The sequence below is a fragment of the Magallana gigas genome, chromosome 7 (genome assembly GCF_963853765.1).
Source record: "Magallana gigas chromosome 7, xbMagGiga1.1, whole genome shotgun sequence".
NCBI lineage: Eukaryota > Metazoa > Mollusca > Bivalvia > Ostreida > Ostreidae > Magallana > Magallana gigas.
The window spans coordinates 41,368,998-41,391,901 of record NC_088859.1 but is presented as its reverse complement, the minus strand read 5'-3'; the positions used below and the strand labels follow the sequence as shown (position 1 = coordinate 41,391,901).

The window sequence follows — 22,904 nt, the reverse complement described above, 5'->3', positions numbered from 1 at the left end:
TCCCTCTAAATACTTTGTGCCAAATTGGTACAGTAGTTCTTTGGAAGATGGAAGTGTGAAAAGATTATGATAACAACAACAACAAGGATGACAGACAATGAACAAATTTTTCTTAGAAAAGCTCAGATCTGTCGGCTCAGGTGAGCTAAAAATATTTTAAATAACTGTTCTTCTTTATTAAAACTGTAAGCAACCTCTCACATTAAATGGGCATGGACACGATTTTGGTCAAAAATTATTTTTCCAGTTTTAATGTTTTCAATGCTTCAGTAAGACATTTTTCATAGGCAAACAAAATATGAGTGTCATTCGTTGAGTTATAAGCAAATTACAGAGCTTAAAATTGTTATGTAAACAGAGCTTTTGTTTACATTTTGAATGTTGAAGTGACCTTTCAAGTTTTAGACCTAAAACGATCAACAAATCAGCTTGAAAAAGATTTTTTACTAGTATATTGAACCTATGTAAACAAAAACAGGGCACAAGCCTTGTTTACATGACATGGAATTGTGAGCCCAGTATCTTGCTTATAACTCTATGATTGGCTCTCAAATTTTGATTTATCATTATAAATGATTCTTTAAAGCATTGCAAATAATAAGAAGATAGAAATTGACAAAAGTTGTGAAGATACCCCTTTAAATCAAAATTCATAAAATATTCTAAAATATTATCTGTTCTGGCAAACTGTATGGGGATAACTGGATAAACTGTGATGAATATATGTTACAAAAACCTAAATTACACATAATCCTACATAAGAATCACACCAGTCAACATAATCTACAATACAAGTGGTATTAAAATGCAAAGGACTGATCTTTTTGGCACATTTCCTTATTTTCAAAACAGCTTTTGACAAAATCAGATGAAATGGTCCATTTAATGATCAGAGAGATGAAAACAATTGTTAAATGGTTGGCCATAACACAACAATTGTATCAAAATTCAATGAAAAACTTGAAAATTTTATTACATATCGAGGGGAAAATATTTACTATATTAGTCTGAAACTCCATTATTTTTATGAGAAATATATTCCAAAGATATTAAGTATACACCTGTGACTAATTCAAAACTACTTTTTCTGCCCACATTGTTATATCAACTGTTAATTGACATATCATAGTTCACAGTTTTTAATTATTTCTCTGATGATTCACTAATATCAAATAATTACATATAATTACATATACATATATCAGTGAAAATACCATTAACTGGTTGCATTTGCACGTGTCTGAACATAATTTCTGTAGATAATACTGATGTAAATAGCTAGTAGAAGCAGTACAAATAAATCATCTAGAAACCCCAAAATTCCAAACACTGCTTCTGGAATAATGTCTAATGGAGAAATAAAGTAGAGTAATGCAGCTAAGAAGATAGCAATGATGCGAAGACGAAACATCCATATTAGACCGCCAACAGAGAAAAATTCACGTAAGGCGTGTCGAAGCAGAGTCGGCAGGTCTCTCAGATAGTCCATCAACTATAACAAAAAAAGTTTTAAATTCAATATTTGGTATCAATAAATAAAGAAAACAGCTGTCAGTCTAGCTACTGTTTTTAGACCAACAAAGGGTTTTCAACAATGAAGAAAACAATAATTAATTAAACTTTATACACAAGCACACTATTGTACATTTATAGGAATAGACAACCACTTGTTGGGGGAAATAGTTCTTTATGAATTTGAATTATTGAGATCGATTTCCAGATACTGATAGATTTAATTAATAAAGTGTGTTTCTGACTGCATTTAATTTCAGATTAAAGTCTTTCAAATCAGTCACACTAAGAACTAAGTTGATCCACTTAATTTCATTGTACATGTATAAAAGTTGTTCAAAAAAGAAGTGAATCATGCTTTGATTATGTGACTACTAAACCACACTTTGATCATGTGACTAGTGAACTACAGTATGGTCATGTGACTAGCGAACATGGTGTGATCACGTGTCTAGTAAACCACGGTATGATCATGTGAGTATTGAACCACAGTATGATCATGTGACTATAGAACAACAATATGATCATGTGACTATTGAACCACTGTATAATCCTGTGACTAATGAATTACAGTTTGATCATGTGACTATTGAACCACAGTAGGATCATGCGACTAATGAACCCCACTATGATCATGTGACTTACAGGCCTAGGTTCTCCAGAAAAGCGCCTGTTGTAATCAGCAATCTTGTTTAGAATTTCTGTTTTACTTGCACTTGGTTGGTTCTGCTCTTCGTCAGTAAAATGGACTAGCAGAAGAGTAACCTGAATAAAAGAGAAAAAACAGTTACTGGCAGTGAATGAAAGGGCCAAATCCGGTGTCATATAATATTTTGATACCGCAAATTATTGAACCTGGTTTTAATATATTATGAGATATTATGAACCCGGGTTCAATATATAGCTGCGAAATATTGACCCCCCTATAAAATATTGAACCCTTGGTTCAAAATATTATGGCCGCGATATTTTATACCCCCCTCTAATTTTCATTGCTATTGGAGAGAGAATTCGAAATATTATGGCCGCGATAAATTGAACCCCTCTCCTTTTTCCAATTACCATTGGAGAGGGGGTTCACAACATTAAGGCAGCAATATTTTGAACCCCCCTCTTTTTTTCATTGCTATTGGAGAGGGGGTTCAAAATATTATGGCTGTGATATTTTGAACCTCACTCCTATTTCCAGTTCCCTTTGGAGAGGGGGTTAAAATATTATGGCTATGAAATATTTAATACACAACCCCACATCTGAATTACATTCACATTGAAAATGGGGTTTAAATATTATGGCTGCAATATACTGCACCCACCTTAATTTCAAATTCGAGAGGGGGATCAAGATATCATGTCTCCGAGTTATTTTACCCCCCCCCCCCACCCCAATCTTATTTAGCAACTTTACGTATACTTGGTTACTCTAAATGATAGTCCTCAGGTGGGAGAAAAAAGAGGGCTAAAACCTGTGTGCTGTGTATACACAGGGTAGGGAAACATTCAAATTCAATTCAGCCTTAATGATATCCCTATTATGTAATACCAGTAATGAGGGAGTTTAAAATATTATGGCTGCAAAATATTGAATCCTCTATGATTTTGAATTCCTACTAGAGAGAGGGTTCAAAACATTATATTTACATTCACTTTCTTTCCTCCTATTAAATTGCATTGATAGATTTAAGTGATATTTACGCATAACACAGAAGACCCAATCACCAAATCTGGTGCGTATGAATACATTCAGTCTTCCTTCAGAACATGACTGACTCTCCTCCCAACTTCAAACCGGATTACGACCTGATATTATACTTGGGCTGATTAATATTTCATGGATGTAAACATTTTTTAAAGATTTAAATGAATTTAATTGATTAATTTCTTAGTACACCAAAAATAAATTCATAAAACTACAGAATGAAAAATAAAATTGTGTTATTAGAATTTAAAACGCTGTGCACTATTTTTTCAGCATAATTCGACTGTTCCAATGGCTCTTCCGTTAATTGCACATTTCTCGTTGAATAAGGCCAAGATTTTTAAAAATAAATCATATTTGTGGAAAGAGAACAAATTTAAAAAAACCTAAATATAAGCATTGAATCATTATTTTTTTAAAGATGTGGTTTAGCGTTATTCAATTTGTATTCACACACCGTTGCAGTAATGATGCCACATCTTTCAAAAAATAATGATTCAATGCTTAAATGCCTGTAAAATATTAAAAACCCTTATTACTGGCTATTGGAGATTGCAGAGGTTCAAAATTTGATGGCTGTGAAAATAGAGGGGGGTTCAAAATATCGCGGCCATAATACATTGAACCCCCTCTCCAATGGGAATTTGAAAAAGGTAGGTGATTCAATATATCACAGGCATAATATTTTGAATCCTCTCTCCAATATCACTGAAAAATATATCGCAGTGATATTTTGAACCCGGGTTCAATATATCATGGGGTTCAAATATTATATGACACTTGGTAATAAAAAGAATGTTTTGATATAAAAATTTTAGAGGAAAAAAATGAGGACATCAAAAAAATGGTATTTTCAGAGTCATCAAAATCTGCACACATTGAAACTTGTATATGGTGTATGTGATTGTTACTGATACTGTATGTCTATAATCTGATAGTTTTACATGTTCCTTAACTTAAATAACCCTCCAATTTATTAAGGAAGTAATTATCTAAAAGTTTACGAATTGTACGGGTAATTCTAATTCAATAACTGTTGTTTTTAATATAACAAGTGGGCAGCCAACCAAGACAAATGTAAACAAAATATGCTGAAATTGATCAGCAAAACAGTACAAAATATAAGGATGACAATGGCGATAATAATGGTTATACATTCATTAAATTAATCTGAAATTTTTATGTTCTATTCATATAATGTTAAGACAGCAACAGATAAAAAGCATCATTAAACAATAAAATGCTTTCTTTATCGATTCATGTGGGATATGAAGGTAGAGACTGTCATTGCAAAAAAAAAGACATGGCCTGCGTTAAAATATAAAGAGCAAATTTTTAACTATCTTTGTGTTATGTATTTGGTATAGGGAAGGGCATAGAATGCAGCCTCTGCCTCAAAGAGATATTAAAGAATCATTGTAATTTGTTTACACTAAATGAGAAATAACTTATAGAGATAATCACCTGTTGACGACATACAGGACACCTGACAGCTCCTAACCAGGTACCATGCTCCCAGTATGTAATGATACAGGTACCTACAATGGGCCATTAAATTTACTCATCAATGCCAGAAGCTGGACAATTTGTTTCACTGTCAACTTGGATCAAACTATACGTAATTTGCCTCATATATATTAAACAAACATCACAAAACGAAAAAAGCAACATCAGCTCATTCAAACATCAGCAAAATTTCAAGTAATTTTGGTATCTTTTCAAAATATTGAGCTATCATCTGAATCTGCATACATGATATTTTACATTTTTCTTGTTGATTTATTCCAATACACATGTATCATACAATCAGGAATGCTTTACCTCTTGCAGGGCCTTACCACAAAAGATGTGACCACAATTTGTTTCTATTCCATATTGTGTATTTCCTAGACATACTGGGCAGTCTATTTCACCAGGATTGGTGCGAACTCTTGTGGTGGCTTGAACATGCTCACGGGTAGATCGAACATTTTCCTCACTGTCAGGGTGTATATTTTGGGCACCTTCACTAGAAAAATATTTTTAAAAATACATGTAAGGCCTAAAAAAAAAGTTGTGTGTTTAGGGTAACCCGACCTAATCTACAAAAATGCCCCGATCCTACCATTTTTAGACGTCTGTTTTTATCCGATTGTGAATTTAATGTTATTTCTAATAAAAAATCTGTTTTTCAATATGACACAAACAAACATTCTTAGAATTCATGCAGAAAAAATATGATAAAATTAAAAAAAATCCCTACCTACCTAACCTAATTTTTTCATCAGTGTTACCCTAAACACATAATTTTTTTTTATAGGCCTAACAGTCAACTGCCTACAAAGTAAGCACATACATCTATACTTGTATATTTCTATCTGACGAGAGGAGTATAGAAGAAGAATGAAGAAGAAAAACAGCTTGTTTTTGAGGTGCTTTGTAGTAATGAGGATTTTGAATGATGTACATGTATATGCATTGAGCATTTATTAAGTCACATTTATACTCTTTTCTAAGTTTGCTTCCATCAATTTTTGAGTAATATCTTGATAATGATTAATACTTTTGTGCCCAAACTACATCCATGTACTATAGAGTGAAAAATGTCCAGATTATCTGTTTTGAAACGCTCCCTCTGCCGCTTCAGGTTTCAATACACAACAAAAAATAGAAAGTCTGGGAGATTTTACATTGCAAAAGACATGAAAGTACCCCAGATGATATGTTGGTTTTTTTTTAAATTGTGCAAAGTGTTCAGAGTACTTCAAAATGGAGAAAAGATATAAATATATCCCATCTTAATTCTCCGTACAATGTTTGTTTTCATTCCTGTGTATATCTACAGGTAAAAACAGATGATGTATCAATGAAGAAATCTTGGTTATTTTCCCTTTTATCGATTTAGATTGTTCTTCATTGACAGGTATGTTAATTTTAATTAAAGATAATCAAAAAGTGATGGAAGCAATAACTTTGGACAGACTATAACAGATTAATGATAGGAACATAAATATCTCACCTGCCCCTGTTCGTTATGTATACAACCAGTGGTACAAGGATTCCTAAAAAGGCACCAATTCCGTACAGCACTTCATCGCCAAAACCCTCTACTAAATGAGTACTTCGCAGATATGACATATCATAGAATTGTTATTCCTACCAACTTCAGTGAAAACACTTTGGTAGTGCTATGTGTAACATGTATATAAATTTATCGAAAATATACAAGTTCTATATGCGTTTTTATGTTATTGCATCATTGAACACATTGTCCACGTCTGCCAATAGGTGTTTTCTAATATAAAATTGACATTTGATCCATATATAAGCTAACGCAATAATTTCTTAGGTAACTGAAGTAACTCACGAACTGTAACACTATAACTGTCTAACAGACGTCAAACCTTTACAAAACTTAAAGCGAAAGTAAAATAGAACCATAACAAGACTAATTGCGGAAACTTTCGAAAATGCAGTTGTCATGGCAAATGTCTGTATATACGGTGGAAAATTTGTCATTATATCTCTGTAATTTCTAATATTTTTATTTCGATGGTTAATTCTAATTTTTTAAAATAAATTTGTAAAAAATTCAATACTTTTAAAAATTCTACTGTATTAAAACAACAGATACAGTAACGTTACAAATCAAAAGAGTCCCTAAAATAATTTTTCGAAAACATTTTATGTATTTTAAGAATACATTTATGAATTTTACATCTTTGTGACAAGTAAACATAAAATCATAATTTTTATTTTATTTATCTTTTTTTTTACATGAACATGATGAATGGTTTCTCCAATTAGTAATATCCATATGACCGGAAGTTTACGTTGTTATTCCCCTTAGTTCCACCATTTGGAAATATTATTTTAGTCCAGCCCAAAATGGACAGAGAAGAACTCTACGAAAGTCTCATAACATGGGTAAGTTTATTTTATATATGGTTTCATTTGTTTAATAAGAAATTTGATAAATAATTATGCATGTCGAATAAAATGTGCACAGAAGTCTTATATAAATACTGTTTAATATGTAAACGGTGTGACCGTTGGACCGAGCGCAGATTTAACACAGTGCAGTTTGATTTTTGTAGAGTAAAATTTATTTGAAATGCACACAGTAGGATCCGCCTGGTTGCCTACTCAAAGCATTAGCCAAAGTTTAACGAAACGTCGCGTGCTCAGTCTACATTATGACGTCATGTTTCAAACGTAATACACGTTTTGTCTTCGGAAATAGCCGAAGAGAGTTACGTTATTCCGAACTTTTTTTTAATTTCTTCTTTCATTGTTTATCAATTTAATTCATTTAAATCCCGCGGTAATAAAATTGAATACTTTATTCAGTATCTAAAAGACCAGTTCCTTGATATTAATGTTTTTATTTTCCATCTGATAATTTGGTAAGACATACATAGAACTAGTCGTGTTTCTTGACTGAAGCACTATTGAAACTTATCATGTGTCCTCTTTTATTTCTTTTGATTTAAATTACCTTCTATTTAAATACTGAAACATTTTAATCGAGTTTAGGGGCAACAAACATCGATGAGTACCGGTCAAACAATGATCGAATTAACTTTTTAAAAACAAAATGGCTGCCAATATGGCGGCGCCCATGGCTGGAAGAAAATTTTTTTGGCCTTAGTACCCCTGATTCAACTTTCATTTTTCAATGATTTTCTTACATATACGTGTTACCATTAATCCTCGCTTCGCGAGGCGGGCTTCGCCCGCCTCTCGCTGCGCTCGGTATAAATATTTGAAATATGTTGAGCACATATGTATCAGCCCCTCTTTCCCAGCTGTTCAAACATCAGCGGGAGCTTTATATAAAAAAAATTGATGTACTTGTGTATAAATCTAATTACTATCTAGGCTAATGGTGTCCTAAACAGTTTTAAGCGTTTCATATGTGTAAAGTTTTCTACAGTAACGTTATTCGAAGTTTCAGGCCTTAATTTAATGAACAGTGCTGAAATAAGAGCTGCTATAAGTTATTTGTTTATTTTTACACGCAACTGATTTTTGTTAAATCATTTGGTGCATGTTTTGAATTGAATATTTCAGATGCACACTTTTGACATCTCTTCCCAAGTCCAGGGTGTGGATGATCTTTGTGATGGGGTGGTAATGGCACAAGTCCTCAACCAAATGTATGATGCTAGATATTATATCAATGATTATGTTATAATGATGAATGCTCATGATAGAACTTTAAAAGAAATATATAAACAGTTTGATTGCATGGATCAGCTTAAATTAGAATACAATTTTTAGTTGAATTGTTTGTATGCAGTATCTGGTTGGTTATTGTACGAAACACATCAGAGTAAAAATATAATTGAAACTTTCACAGTTTGATCCATACATGTATATCTTTCAATATGTCAAAGGGAGACCTGCTAAGTTTATATTGTGATATCATATTTTTTTTAACCTAAAGCCAGTTTTGTCAACAGAAGATTTAGAGCCTAAAGATGTGATCCCAAAATTTTAAATTTTTCTTAAAAACTTATAATAACCTAACTAAGGAAGCATCCTTCAGAATTTTTTTTTCACTTTTGGAAGTTGGATCAATACAGTGCCTGAATTTTACTTTCAGAGCTCCAGACTATTTTAATGAAGGATGGATGGCTAAAATCAAACTGGATGAAGTTACTAATTGGAGACTTAAGGTACATACATCCATGCAAGGATATCACATTGTGAAAGTATTACAGTTATGTATACAAGAAAAGAAATGTTTGGTAGCTTTTGAAGATCAAGAAAATAATACACAGAAATCCTATCATGTTAACATTATGATCATGCATTTAAGTTGGTATGGGACATCTGACAATATTTATGTGGATAGAAGTGCATTTAAATAAGCCATTATAATCAAATACTTTCACTGGTTTTGAATTTTCAAATTTTACAATATTTGACCAAAAAAATATGTTTTAGATTTTTGTTTAAAGGTATAAATTTTAATATCCCCAGCAGTATTTGAACTCATGTTACAGATTGATAGTGAACACTCTAACCTGATGCGCTGTGCTGTTTAGTGTTTAGTGACAATTTTTTGGGAAAGAAAATGTTCATAAAATTACCCTTGTTTTTATTGTTTATGTTGATAAACAGTACGTCAAAATATGGAGGTGTCCCATACCACCTTAAACAACCTTTATAATTTTTTTTACATCAATTATTAGTTAAAAATTTTCAGATCAACTATTTAAGACCATTAACTTTTTGTGCTCTCTGAATAAAAGTGCATTATTATTTAAATTTAATCAGGTCAGCAATTTGAAGAAAATATTAAATGGCATCTTGGAATACAATATGGAGGTAAGAAATTGACGACAGTTGAGGACTTGTTTTAAACTTTCAATGAATCCATTATAAGAACTTAAGTTTATAGTAGTTACTGGTATGCCAAAAATACCATATTAAAAATAAAAACCAATTTAAAGCAGCTTATAGGATAAACACTATTATTTCATATAAAATCTTATACAAGGATTGTGAAATACTGAACTGAGGTGATGGTATTTAGTTGTTCAAAAGATTGGTCTTGGTAATTTATGTCAAGTGTATTTTTGAATTTCTAGGTCTTGGGAATCCATATACAGAATTTCCAAATGCCAGACGTCAGTGCTATAGGTATGAGAATATGATAAGGGCTTCATCCATCAATACAAATAATAGTATTTCAATATAGCATACTATATTTCAATAATACTTCTTTGTTTTTAAATGAGGCTACATATACGAGTTATTCTATTTTTTGTTGTTATATGTAATTCTACCTGTTTGTGTGAATGTAAAGGGGAGCGGAATGACAAATGTGAGTTGGGCCGCCTTCTTCAGCTGATCCTAGGCTGTGCTGTCAACTGTGCTAACAAAGAGGAGTACATCGGGAGGATCATGTCAATGGAGGAGTCCGTGCAGCACGTGGTCATGAATGCTATCCAGGAGGTATGGCTGAGATTTATATCATAATTTTATAGTTTTTAGAATTCCTCCCTTGGTCTCATCTGCATTTGAATAAACATTTATGTTATCAACAAGATTTTAACTTGCAGTAATGTACATTGAGCATATACGTGTACCTGTAATATCTAGAAAAAACCCCATCATATTTTGTTCATTATGATGCAGCATTTAAACAATGTTTTTTCAGACTTTAGTACATGTACATGTATCATGTTGATGTTGTCATACAATGCCTTAATAAGAACATTTATTTATAGTAGTATTAAGCTGTAAAAAGTTGCCTTTATGTATTCCATATCATGATGAATATCTGTTTTTTGTTTTTTTTAAGTTGATGACAAAGGAGATCAGTGCTGGTATAGAGGGAGATACAGAGCTAGGAGATCAGGTGAGTAATCACACTGTACAGTACCTGTTGTTAGATCACAGGGATACAAAATGTGTGTGTACAGGTAGTTCATGACAAGCATATTATATTGACTTATACTATGAATATGTGAAAATAAGATATAGATGATATATGTAATTTGAAAATTTAAAAGCTAAGAATGCCTCATCATTCATACGAGTCATTAGAAGGATGCTTGTCTAAGATTTTTAACAATTAAATGTATGTTTACAAGGTGTTGAAGTATTCACTTTCTATTTCTGTTATAGTTGAAGCGAGCAGTTGATGACTTAAATAGTGCCTTAGAAGCCAAGGAAGAGCTGACACAGAGATGTCACGAACTGGATCAGCAGGTAATTAGTTCATTCCTACATCTGTTAAATAGGAAAATAAAAGTTTCTTTTTTTTTTTAAATTTTGTGTTATGTCAGCCTTACTATACATAAGTGTTGTGTTGCTGACAACTTTTAAAAATTGAATTTGAAACGTTTTGAAAAGGAAAACATTGAATAGTATATTGTTTACTTGTGTAAAAGTTTATTTGGTTTTTACTACTTAAGCGATAATATTTCTGTAGATAAGATCTGTACAAGCTATGTGTTTCCTTCTGGCTATGTATATATACTCTGTTGGTACATATGGTAGGTTGCAGCATTGCTGGAGGAGAAGCAGGTGTTTACAGCAGAAAATGACAGACTGCTGGACAGAATCAACCAAGCGGAAAACTTTGATGATTCCAGGTAGATAACACAGACAGATGTAGTGTGTCAGAACAGGGGCTGTAAATCACGTTTTTTTAGGATCACAGCCCAGCTAGGATTTGTATTTGGGAGTTGGGAAGGGAGATAAAATTCTCCCTTGTTCCCCATAAAACTTCAAATTTGAAGTACTGATGCAACAAATTCTTTAATGAGACCAAAATAGCACTCATACCCAAAAGAATTAATCAAAATAAATTTCTCTATGGTTTTAATGTTACATGTATATATTAGACATGAATTAAATCTTTGCCTAATGCCTATGCAGGGTATACTGTATTTGCTTGCATTCATGCATATGCCATTTTCTACATACCCACAGAGAGTTAGTTTTATACTTCAGTTTCATTTTCATTTCGTATGTTCTTACTTAACAGGTCCTAGTCCAAGAAAAATGCATTTTTTTTGGGGGGGGGGGGGGCAATGGGTGCCCATTTCTTTGTATGTATCTGTACCTTTATCATTTTGTCCATCTTTGTTGTCTGTGTGTCATGTGATAGCATTGAAATCAAATCTATCGTGAAACTTAGGTATGCTCTATGAATTATACTTTAAAAATGAGTGTGTCATAATACATGTATATAATTTTTTTACCTTTATATTTTCCAGTACACCTGCTGGGAAAAGATTTCTTCAGCTACAGCAGCAAGTGGAGGTCCTGCAAGAGGAAAACTTTAAACTGGAAACCGGTAAGACTCGTATAATATTGATTGTTTGTGAATTTGATGTAAAATTAAATCATACAAACAATTATAGATGGAAAGACTTTCTCAAGTTTTATTTCTTTGGTTTCATTTAATGAATGTTTTATAATTATTGATTATTAATTTATACACTATTCAATATTGATCCAGCAAATCATTATCCAGCTTATCATGTTTTATTCACAGCCAAAGATGACATGAGGATAAAGTTTGATGTCCTGTCCAAAGAATGTGCTGAAATGAAACAGAAGGTTTGCTTTCAGTTTTCAAACTCACTTGCTATCTCTTCATTCTTTAAATAATTAAGCATCAGAGAATTTCGGAGGCAAAAATCAATGTAATGCTGATTGGCTAATTACTCTTTTGTGTGATATTTTTGTTGATATGAAGGGAAGTCACTTACAGCTGTTGTGGTGATGTGGTTTATAAGAATGATTAGCTTAATTAAGATGATTGCTTGATTACACTTTATTCATTTTATAGAATGCGGAGCTGACAGCTGTGGTGGATGAGGCGAGAACACTGAAGGATGAGGTGGATGTTCTCAGGCACACTTCAGAACAAGTGGTAACTATTCTCTCTGTTAACTCATTTGGTAATTTTATGTTAAAACATGTGGTAATTATTTTGCTACTCATGTGCTAACTATTCTGTCAACACCTGGGTAACTATTCTGTCTGTCAACTCATATGGTAATTACATGTATTCTTTCTGTTGACAAATGATATATGTATAATGTTTATATATTCTTTCTACTAATGTGGAAAGTAATCTGTCTGTTAACACAGGAAATTGCATTTTCCATCAATTTTAAATCAATGTTTTGAACTGCACATATACATGTACATAACACATGTAATGTAGTTAAAGGTAATGTGAAAATCTCTAAATGAGATTTCCATGTAAAAGAACTAAATATGATTTTAGTCAAATTTGGCCCCCAAAATTCACTATTTTTAAAATAATTCAGGTACATTAATTTGTTGTGTTATTTTATAAAAGGGTTGACATGAAATATGTTTTTCACCTATTTATTTGATTTATATGCACTCACTGGCAGTATATGACGTCAGAAGTGACGGTTATTTTTTATAATTGAATCAAAATCAACCAAAAATTGACATTTTTCTTATCTTTTTTCGAATGGGAAATATAGAGCGACTCTTTGAACAAGAACGAACTTTTTGTCCCTTATAAGTATTGGAAAGATACATCTTTGGTGAAAATATTTTGCTTGTTCAAGTAGTCGCTTAATGTTTCCTTAAACAAAAACTGCCTCAAAACAAGCTATGTTATGCTAAAAATGAAAACAATGGCGGGAAAAGGTAAACTTTATGATGTCATATTTTTAAATTGTGGGCACTAAAATCAAAATTTTATTTATGAAAAAACTTCAAATGTATATTTGTACAAATAAAACAAAGAATTACAGTAAAATGACAATGTACATTTTAGGGGGCCATTTTAGGTATCTGCATATCTACTGGATGTTGGATTCAAATGTAATAGACATCTTAACCTTTCATTTCAATTTAACAGACAAAATATGAAGGAATGATTGACAACTACAAGAAGAAACTAGGTATGTACATGTAATATTAATTCAGTTTGGTGTAGAGTATGTGAACATTTATAAAGGTAAAGAAGTTCTGGCTGCATAGTTCCTAACTGCATTATCATGGGAATATTGAAGTAGAAAGTTTTTAGACATTTTAGGGACAAAGTTATATATACCGTATTTTCCCGACGACTCGTCGATGCGGACGACTCGTCGAATTGCTCATTTTTAGCCAAAATTTTAACAAAATCCTACGATACGTCGATTCAGACGACACGTCGAACTTATCGCTTCAAAATGGTGTATAAACTGCAGTAACATTATCAGTGTATGATGCCACGATGTCCCCGATATTGCTACCAATTATTATTAATGAATAACATTTAAACAATTACTCTTTATACTTATGCATTGATATCATATTTTCAAATACCGACAACATCTACAAAGTCGCTTGCATTGTAAACAATTCCTGATATCGCGTGTTATGCAAAATTAAACTTACTTTGACAGAAATATTTTATTCCCATGCATTAAAATAATCACCCACTCTGACCATCGCCAGTGTATTCGCCATTACGCAACCAGCCACCTGTTTACTCGGCGCGTGGTCAATGTTTGTTTAACAATTTCCGGTGTCAGAGGCATGCACCTGTCTCGTGTCGGGCTTCAAAGGGGGATCTCAAGTGCAGAAAGCTTAGCAATTACTATGATTTGATGAAACTTGTTTACTTTGTATCCAGTAATACAGTTACACGCTATTATTTTAAAGAGACACTGTTAGAATAGATCGATCATTTGTACGACTTGATAATGACGATATACGACATACATACGTTTCCTAAATTTTTTATTTAACAATAATCAAAGAATTGGACAATAATTAATTAATGAACTATAATCACTCTTACATGTATAACGGTACTTTTTATGTACACAGTGAGTAAAATTGCCGTATAGATGTCAGCCATAGCAAGATTATTAACCCAACCGGGATCAGTCTACCGTATAAACAATAGAGTTGATAATTGCCGATTACGTATTTTAAGATTGATTTTGACCATAAAATATTTCTTATTTATAATTTCCACTAACAATTCTTTACTAATGAAATAATAAAACTTTAAAACATTCCCCGGACCTACTGCAATATTTTTTTCCATCCAAGTTTGGTTTCAATTTTACTGCGCAATATTATCTTCCCACTATAGTGATATATGGAATCATGTGACAGCGTGTTTATAAAAACGGAACGGTAAAACTTTTAATTGATTAAAAAAATACACCATTGTTCAATAACTGTTATTGATATGTATTCTAGTGTTAACAGATGAGTGAAAATGATAATAATTAAAGATGAACATTGAATTCAACAACGTAATTTTCAATAACACAGCCAGCTCAAAATGATTAAAACCAAGAATTTTAATATTTTTTTCACAATTTTCTGACCTCAAGCCTTAGACAAGTCGATCAAGACGATAAGTCGAGTGCTCTGCTTCAGAGAAAAAAAATACCGACCTATCGTCGGGAAAATACGGTACATGTGATATGAGGTACATGTACATGTAAATTGATTTGTAATTAATCTCTTTGTTTGTAGAGGAGCTAAGTGACCTGAGGGGTCAGGTCAAACTTCTGGAGGAGAAGAACACTAAATATATGCAGGAACACCTAGAACTGGAAGAGGTAAACCTTACATTTCAACTCCACTCTAGCATATTGCGTGATCATGAAAAAAATCAAATTGTGTTTAAGGTTTGCTTGTTTTAAGAACAATTAATAAAATAAGCGAGATGTATCAGTAAATGATAAAAAATAATTTTTTTTCATAAAGGAATTACGGAAGTCCAATACTGTCAAGCAACAACTTGAAATGTACAAGAGACAGGTCCATGAACTCCAAAACAAGATGTCTGATGAAACAAAGCGGGCAGATAAAGCTGACTTTGAGTGCAAGAGGGCCCAGGAAAAACTAGCATCCCTACAGAGAGAGAAGGAGGTGAGGGCAGAATTACTGAGGAGATAGTTATAGAATTAACACTGAATGCTCTTGATTTTATTTTTTAAAAACCAAAGGAAATTGTAACTTATGTATGAATATTTAGTGCAGTGCGAAATTTTATCACAGCAACAAGAAATGTGAAATTTATGTCTCTACACTCTACATGTATCACTGATTCCATGTGTTGTGATTGCGATGCTTGTAGAGAATTGTGACAGAGAGGGACTCATTGAAGGAGATGAATGAAGAGATGAAGTGTTCTCAGTTCATCAATGTTGAAGGAGGGGAACCCTCAGACCTCACACAAACCCCAAGGGTGGAGATGTTGTCCCTGCCCCCAGAAATCAAGTAAGCTTTTCCCATAAATCATCCTAAATTATGTTTTAAGTTTTCCAGTTTCTCTGAAAAAAATTCAAAAACTCAAATAAAATAATTCAAAACAGATATCATTCTCTTATTTGTGAAAAAGTTTTTCATGAAGAAACTTTATTGATCCATCAAATCACAATTTGGTGTGTTGAGCCACCTTAATGTGTCCACTCTGTCAATGTAGAGAGAAGATGCTCAGGTTGGAGCATGAGAACAAGATGTTGAGGATGAAGAGTTCAGGGTCGGAGGAGGAGGGCTCTCATGTCCTACAGTCCATGCTGGACGACGCCAACAGTCGCAAAAACGAGCTCGAGACCGAACTAAGGTGATAAATATAGAACACATTTTCTCTCTAAAAGAGTTAATATTCAGAAGTTTTTTTTTATTACTTTTTTGCCATTTTTTAGAACATTTTGCTGTTGCTTGTACATGTATGTTGCAACTAACTGTCATTACAGAATTGCCAACCAAAGAATTATGGAGCTGGAGGCCCAAGTGGAAGATATTCATGAAAATCAAAAGACTGTGTCGAGTGAGGAGGTGGTCGAGATCAAGAGGAAGTTAAATGAACAGATTCAAAGGACTCAGGAAAAAGACAATGCCCTGTCCAAGAATAAGGACTTACAGGACGAGTTAGAGAAAAGGTACACCAGCCAGTCCCAGAAAGTGCAAGAGTTACAGGACTTGTTGAATAAGAAGGATAACGAGATGAAGCTGATGGAGGCCCGCTACAGTAAATACCTGGACAAGGCCAGAGCGGTAAGGCTGCCTAGCTGTCAGGGAACTTGTCTTGAACAGGAATGTTAAATGTGTCCTTAGTTTAAATTCATCTATGATTTTATTTGACCAGAGGAATTTTTAGTTGGGGCAATGTAATTAAAATACACCCTATAACTTTAGAAATAACTAAGATTTGACTTACATGAAGATATTAGTTTGTTTTTTTTTTTAAATAAAATTATTTCATGACCAAGTTTATTTTTAAAATCATCATAAATATTACTCATGATTACAGTGGTATGCCAAAATAAACAGATACACTTAAAATCTAAAATTAGTGATCTTTGTACAAAGAAATAATTATCCTATTGATTTTGAAATTAACAATCTGCTTATCTTTATTGTAGTCCATTGTGTGATAATCTATCAAATCTGAAATTTCTTTTGTATGCATGATTCAAATTTATTTTGAATTAGATATTATGTTGACTGTTTGTTTGCAATATGCCTGAAGCATGAATACCGACCAACGAATGAGGTCAAACTCTACATCTGTTCTAATTTTTCATCATTATGATCACCTCAGGTTTTTAAAGCAATTGACCCCAAACAAAACAGCAGTTCTTCAGCTGAGGTTCAAGCTCTGAAAAACCAGCTCCATGAGAAGGAGAAATACATTGCTCAAATTGAGGTAAAAACAAACAAAAAACAATGTCAATTGAAATTGGTATTTATAAGCATAGTACGATTAAGAACAGGTTGAGAATACCACCAGAACTTACCGGTAATAAAAACATGTTTTTACTAAACACTTTTTGTTTTAAGGTTGAATAACACACCTGGTAAAAAAGTCACTCAAATAACTGTAAATTATTTGATTATGAAAGATATTGAAGCAATAAAGTGCTTTCTTTGGTGATTCTTGCGGGATATAAAGGTGGCAACTTTCTTTTAACAAATTGATATAATGCTGTCAAAAATAAGTTTAATTTACTAAATCACTGTTAATGTACATCAGTACGTTAGCGAAAAGAAACAGCCAAATCCCCGCCTATGGGAATTTTAATTTGACATCATCATGATAAGTCATGCAGTCCATGATTTTTCATAGGTCGCTGTAGGTTTCAACTAATCAATGAAAGGATAGATTTCAGTCCTGTCAGTTTCAGTTGCTTTGGGTCCCGACCTATCGATAAACCAGGCATGTTGATATCATTTATATTAGTTTCTCTAAAGCTATGAATTAACTAAAGTTTCCCTAAGAAATAGAGGGAATCATGCTCGGTAGATGTAAATATAATGATAGTAATTCAATATTATTAAATTGTTCAAATGTAATAAGCTAAAAATTTGCATTTTGGGATAAAATATAAATATCCAAAAAAATTCTATACAGTAAGTTTACTGTAAGTAATAATAAAAGCCCCTGCGGGATTTAAACTCAGGATGAACGGATCACAAGCCGGACACTTTATCCACTTTCCTATGGAGTAATTTACATGTTGCAGGCAATAAAATCCTTTTAATATAACAAATTGCCGTTTTGATTAGAGGACAGCCATTTTGTAATGATGTGTTATTCCACCTTGAGCTGCAAATCTGAGAATTCATTACTAAGATTTAGAAACTTAGTGTTTGCACTGGGTTGAGATACATCTACATATGTATTACATGTACCAGCATTGGTGATTTAGAGGTTAGACCCGAAAAAAAATCATTCTGTGCATGTTTACTCTACATTGCTTCATTAAACTGTTTTGGAAATGAACGTACAATGTAGTATGCATGAACTATTGAGAGATGCATGATATTTTTAGTAGTACATTGTATATGAATTTAAGTTTTTCAATGTTTATGATAAGTCAAGCAAAGGGAGAGAAGCCATAAGGCTACACATTTCTATTTTCATCTTTATTTGATCATTTCCTGAGGATGTACAGCCTTTTGTAGTAGAGTTCCATATGTCTTATGATAAATGTGGGAGGATTTTTATCTAATTTACTGAAGTTACTTTGTTTTATAGAGTAAAAATTTCATGAGTATTTATAGAAAACTTGGAATTGATTTATTTTTGTCAATTTCAGAAAGAGAATGAGAAAGCTAAGAGTATACGTGAACAAGAAGAGAAATATGTTGTATCAGCCTGGTATAATATTGTAAGTAATGTTACTGTACACAGGAGTTAATACAGATAATAATGTGAATAATAGTAATAACTTGGTACTACAGTAAATGAACAATCCAAATGGACATGTTTTTGTATTGAATTTTCAGCTGTAATCAAAACTGATCTTGCAAAAATATCAAACATGATATTTTAGCTGTGAGGCAAAATCACCTCGTTATTGTGATAACTTACCACTTATACTTAGTTAAAAATCATTTACAGATTTAAAATGATGTTTTACATGACAATTAAAAATATTTCATCATGTATTACTCCTTTTTATACACTGTATGATATAAATAATTGTTTTGATAGGGAATGCAGTTGAATCGTCAAGCAGCAGAGGAGCGATTGAACACCCAAGGACAGTCTTTTCTCGCCAAACAACGACAAGTGCGCACCACGAACCGAACTCAGTCCATTCCCAACTCTAACTCCCAGAGGTGATACACCGCAGCATGTTAGCTTTAGAGGAGAAGTATAGAGGCATAGCTCAGAGCATAGTGAAGCATAGACTTCTGGAGCATGGAGAAGTATAGACTTCCAGAGCTTGATCTGACACATGCCAGACCCATAACTAGAGGTTGTTAATCACCCATCATAAAGCATCAGTTCATACATGGAGTCTGTATAAAACACCAAACTGATATATACTGTATGTATACTGCCATGCTTTGTAATATGTACTGCCATGTTATCACATTATTCTCCCGACCCCTGCAATCAAATTATCTGTACAGTGTAGAGGTTCCAGTCAATGCATGAACAACACATATGTTTACCCACATACAGTCAATGACATGCATCATTACTTATATTCCATGTGTATATGTACTTGGTTATTTTTTTCTAAAGTATTATTTTTAATGCGTTATATTTGAGGAAGCCATTTGCTTCATTTTTTTTTCACCTAGTCGGCTTTGAGGTTTAATTCAATCAAAAGTTTGAATATTTTGAAATATATTTAGTGTGCTTAAAATGTACAAAAAAACATGCATCACAGAAAAAAAAATTAAGAATTTTTCTCCCCAGCCATATTTGGTAGAAAAAGATACCTGATGTATGTAATTGTAAGTAGGCAAATTTGGAATTACTTCATTATTTTTATTTTGAGTTCTTTTATTCTTTCAGTATTTGTACAAGATAAATTACTTGTACAATGTTTTATAGGTTTAAAACTTTGGTCATTTAATGACTGAATGCACATTTTTACCAGAGCTCTAAAGACAACAAAGGGTGACACTTTTCTTGTAAAAATGAAAGTTGTACATGTATTGGTTTAAGTAGCATATCAAAATTTAAAGAAAATGTGTTACAATGGCTTCCTCAGCTTGCTAAGCTACCAAGAGAGACACAGGTGTAGTGCATGTATAAACAGCATGATAAAATGAGACTGATGCCTTGAGGGTTTAACTGGATACGTAAAACAATGCATTACTGGTACTGATGTATAAATGTGTCTAAATGCAGAAAGCTAGATATAAACAAAAAGAAATTTTTTACTGTGGTTTTATTATTTTTTGTGGAGCACTAATTTTTGTTGATTTCATTGTTAAATGGACCAATAAAATGAAAGTAAGAAACATGACAAAAACTTTTATTGATAGAGCTGTTGTCCAAAAATTTATGTATCCTTAAAACTGAGCATTTTACCAAATCCACAAAAATTGATACATGAAACCACAGTCAATATTTAATTAATATATAAATACACACATATTTAACTTTTATAAACACAACTGTTTATTAAATAATGAGAAATAAGCTACATGTATTTATTTTCTCAATACAAATGCTTATTTTTGTATCTTATCATCTTATTATTGATGAAAGATTTAGAATGAGAAATGATTTTTTAATTTTCAGGTAAACATGAATTTTTTTTTACGATTATTGTGTAAAATGACTTTAGTTTGGAATTGCCAGCTATCAGGATATTTAATATGTCACTTTCAAATTGTATATTTTTGATGTCTCGATAATGTTTTCAGCGATATTTTTTATCTGCATTTTTATGTACCATGAATAGGGATTTTCAATTAGATATCCTTTTAGTGATTGAAAAGAGTATATTTTTATGTAACACAATTTGTGTTTTATGAAGCACTACACCCAGCAAATCAAAATTTTTGCAAGATTAAGAAGGGATGCAATTTAAGAGTTATTCATGTGCAAGATAGGAAGAAATTTTAGAAATTGAGGTGCTAGGCTGTAGGCAATGCACAGCATTACTATCAATGTAATTGTCAATCTCTGACAGCAATGTTTTTTAATGTTGTGTATTAAAATTATATTTATACACCCCCTTACAATACTCATGACCTTCACCCCTGAACCGAGATATTAAAACAAGCTATATATAAATGAATGTTACAGAATATTTATGTTCTGTTCAATAGATATTTGTGAACAATACATTTAGTCTCATCACTGCATACTTGTTTAATTTAAAATAAGTTGAATTTATTTCCTGATGATTAGACAAGTGTTAATGGTGGACTTTGCTTTGGTTTACTTTCAGTGATTTTTTGGAGTACTAGATCTGAATATGAGGTCTGTATTTGTTTTACAAAAGACATTAACATGTAAACTGCCAAAGGAGGTTTGAGGTTGTCATGACTACCATGGGCAGCTCACCGGTACATGTGCAGGATCCTTGTGTATTTATTTATTGTATTAAGAGCATTATTGATACATGACTGTGATTGGGGGAAGGTGTAATACTTGTAATACGGTGTGTTATGTACATGAAGCATAGATGAAAGATGTGATATGTTTTATAATAAAACATGAAATGGCGTTTTTTCACACTATACTTTGGTTTCTTTCTTGTTTTTCTTCATGAGATGGGGGTTAAGAGTTGAAGTGTTTAGATGGTTTTTCTCATAATAATACACACACACACACACACACACACACACACACAATTAATAGGTAGATGGTATGTATTGTTTTACTATGAAAAAATATATTTAACGTCAGGTGCCTGTGGGTTATGCAAATAAATATGAAAAATTTGAAATCATTCTAAAAAGCATCGGACTGAAATGAATTTACCAAGACTAGCTCAGTGAAATAGTTAACAACAGAGCTTACTGGCGATATCCCGTTACATGTATGATGATATGAATTAGCGTTGCAGCTTGCTGTTTAATTCTCTACATAAACAGTACCTGAATATTGCCAGCATCATCTCAACGAAATGATATGTACTGCCAACCGACGAAAAGCGCTTCTCTGGTCTTCTGTCCACAGGACCACGGACTGTATGTCTTTTTACTATGCGACCACCCCTTTACTATAAAATACTTTGTGTATTTTATAGTGTAGGGGTGGTCATATATAGTAAGAAAACAAAAGGATGGTGACGAGCCCTTGTGTTCTGTCCGGAGGTTTGGAGTGAATTAATAAACTAGCCCCTTGCGCTTTCTCGGAACGCGAATTTCTAAAACCAACCGATGTTTCATAATCAATGGATATTGAATATATTGTTAAATAGAGGAAATGTTCAATATGTTTTTCATCTTTTAAAAAGGCAATATGTATGACGTAAATCACATACAAGGATTCACAACAGTTTAATCACGATTTCATTTGTAAACAACAATGACTTGGCAAAAGGGATAAGTAAAATACACTTACCCCTCCACTGTGGGACTGGTTCAAGATTTCTTTCTTTATATGCATTTGACATGGAATTCAGTGTTAATTTCTGCAATTAAAATGAATTATAGTGTTAATTTTCGTGACTGAAATGCATTTTGAATGAAATATAATTTGGTGACACACAATAAGAACCGCACTTGGTCCTGATCTCAAACTGCATCGCAAAACTGAAATGATCATTGTCGTACACTATTCATGCACATTAAGAAAAGCTAGGTATAATACAGGCAGTTATCATTATTTTATTAGACATTATTTAGTGAAAATATATTCAAAGAAACGGAAATCACACAATTACCATGTTAAAGAAGTTATTATTATCTAACACGACATCATTAAAATCTTCAGGTTTTGTTAGGGATATATAGAAAAAAAGTTAGTATGCAATAAAAGGAAGGA

General features: G+C 32.4%; 2 protein-coding genes across 3 annotated transcripts; one reads left to right on the top strand and one right to left on the bottom strand.

Moving 5' to 3' along the window:
- Positions 1–1,083: 1,083 nt before the first annotated feature.
- On the bottom strand, positions 1,084–6,476 carry LOC105340091 (E3 ubiquitin-protein ligase RNF170). The gene is made up of 5 exons (XM_011445941.4): positions 6,207–6,476; positions 5,047–5,216; positions 4,673–4,746; positions 2,158–2,277; positions 1,084–1,492 (listed from the first exon to the last, which is right to left on the bottom strand). The coding sequence occupies exons 1-5, from the start codon at positions 6,323–6,325 to the stop codon at positions 1,217–1,219; spliced, it is 759 nt and encodes a 252-aa protein (XP_011444243.2). The 5' UTR covers positions 6,326–6,476; the 3' UTR covers positions 1,084–1,216.
- A 528-nt stretch (positions 6,477–7,004) lies between these two features.
- Positions 7,005–21,654, top strand: LOC105340090 (protein Hook homolog 3). 2 transcript variants are annotated; one of them, XM_011445938.4, is made up of 22 exons: positions 7,005–7,114; positions 8,261–8,346; positions 8,796–8,868; positions 9,473–9,523; positions 9,787–9,838; positions 10,005–10,153; positions 10,503–10,559; positions 10,829–10,912; positions 11,204–11,298; positions 11,926–12,005; positions 12,207–12,271; positions 12,504–12,587; positions 13,560–13,602; positions 15,182–15,267; positions 15,416–15,580; positions 15,789–15,931; positions 16,137–16,277; positions 16,411–16,711; positions 17,259–17,363; positions 18,757–18,828; positions 19,155–19,282; positions 21,361–21,654. In XM_011445938.4, the coding sequence occupies exons 1-22, from the start codon at positions 7,076–7,078 to the stop codon at positions 21,377–21,379; spliced, it is 2,118 nt and encodes a 705-aa protein (XP_011444240.3). In that variant the 5' UTR covers positions 7,005–7,075; the 3' UTR covers positions 21,380–21,654. The 2 variants fall into 2 exon arrangements, with proteins under 2 accessions (XP_011444240.3, XP_034314840.2); XM_034458949.2 differs by lacking the exon at positions 17,259–17,363.
- Positions 21,655–22,904: the final 1,250 nt, after the last annotated feature.

Bases quoted from the DNA above. Each gene is read 5' to 3' on its own strand.
- LOC105340091 (XM_011445941.4), bottom strand. From the start codon at position 6,325: ATGTCATATCTGCGAAGTACTCATTTAGTAGAGGGTTTTGGCGATGAA. The intron at 5,217-6,206 runs GTGAGATATTTA...ATATTTTTCTAG, and splicing joins TACATAACGAACAGGGGCAG to TGAAGGTGCCCAAAATATAC. The intron at 1,493-2,157 runs GTAAGTCACATG...TTTTTGTTATAG, and splicing joins TTTCTGGAGAACCTAGGCCT to TTGATGGACTATCTGAGAGA.
- LOC105340090 (XM_011445938.4), top strand. From the start codon at position 7,076: ATGGACAGAGAAGAACTCTACGAAAGTCTCATAACATGG. The intron at 8,347-8,795 runs GTATGATGCTAG...TTTTACTTTCAG, and splicing joins GCACAAGTCCTCAACCAAAT to AGCTCCAGACTATTTTAATG. The intron at 8,869-9,472 runs GTACATACATCC...AAATTTAATCAG, and splicing joins TTACTAATTGGAGACTTAAG to GTCAGCAATTTGAAGAAAAT.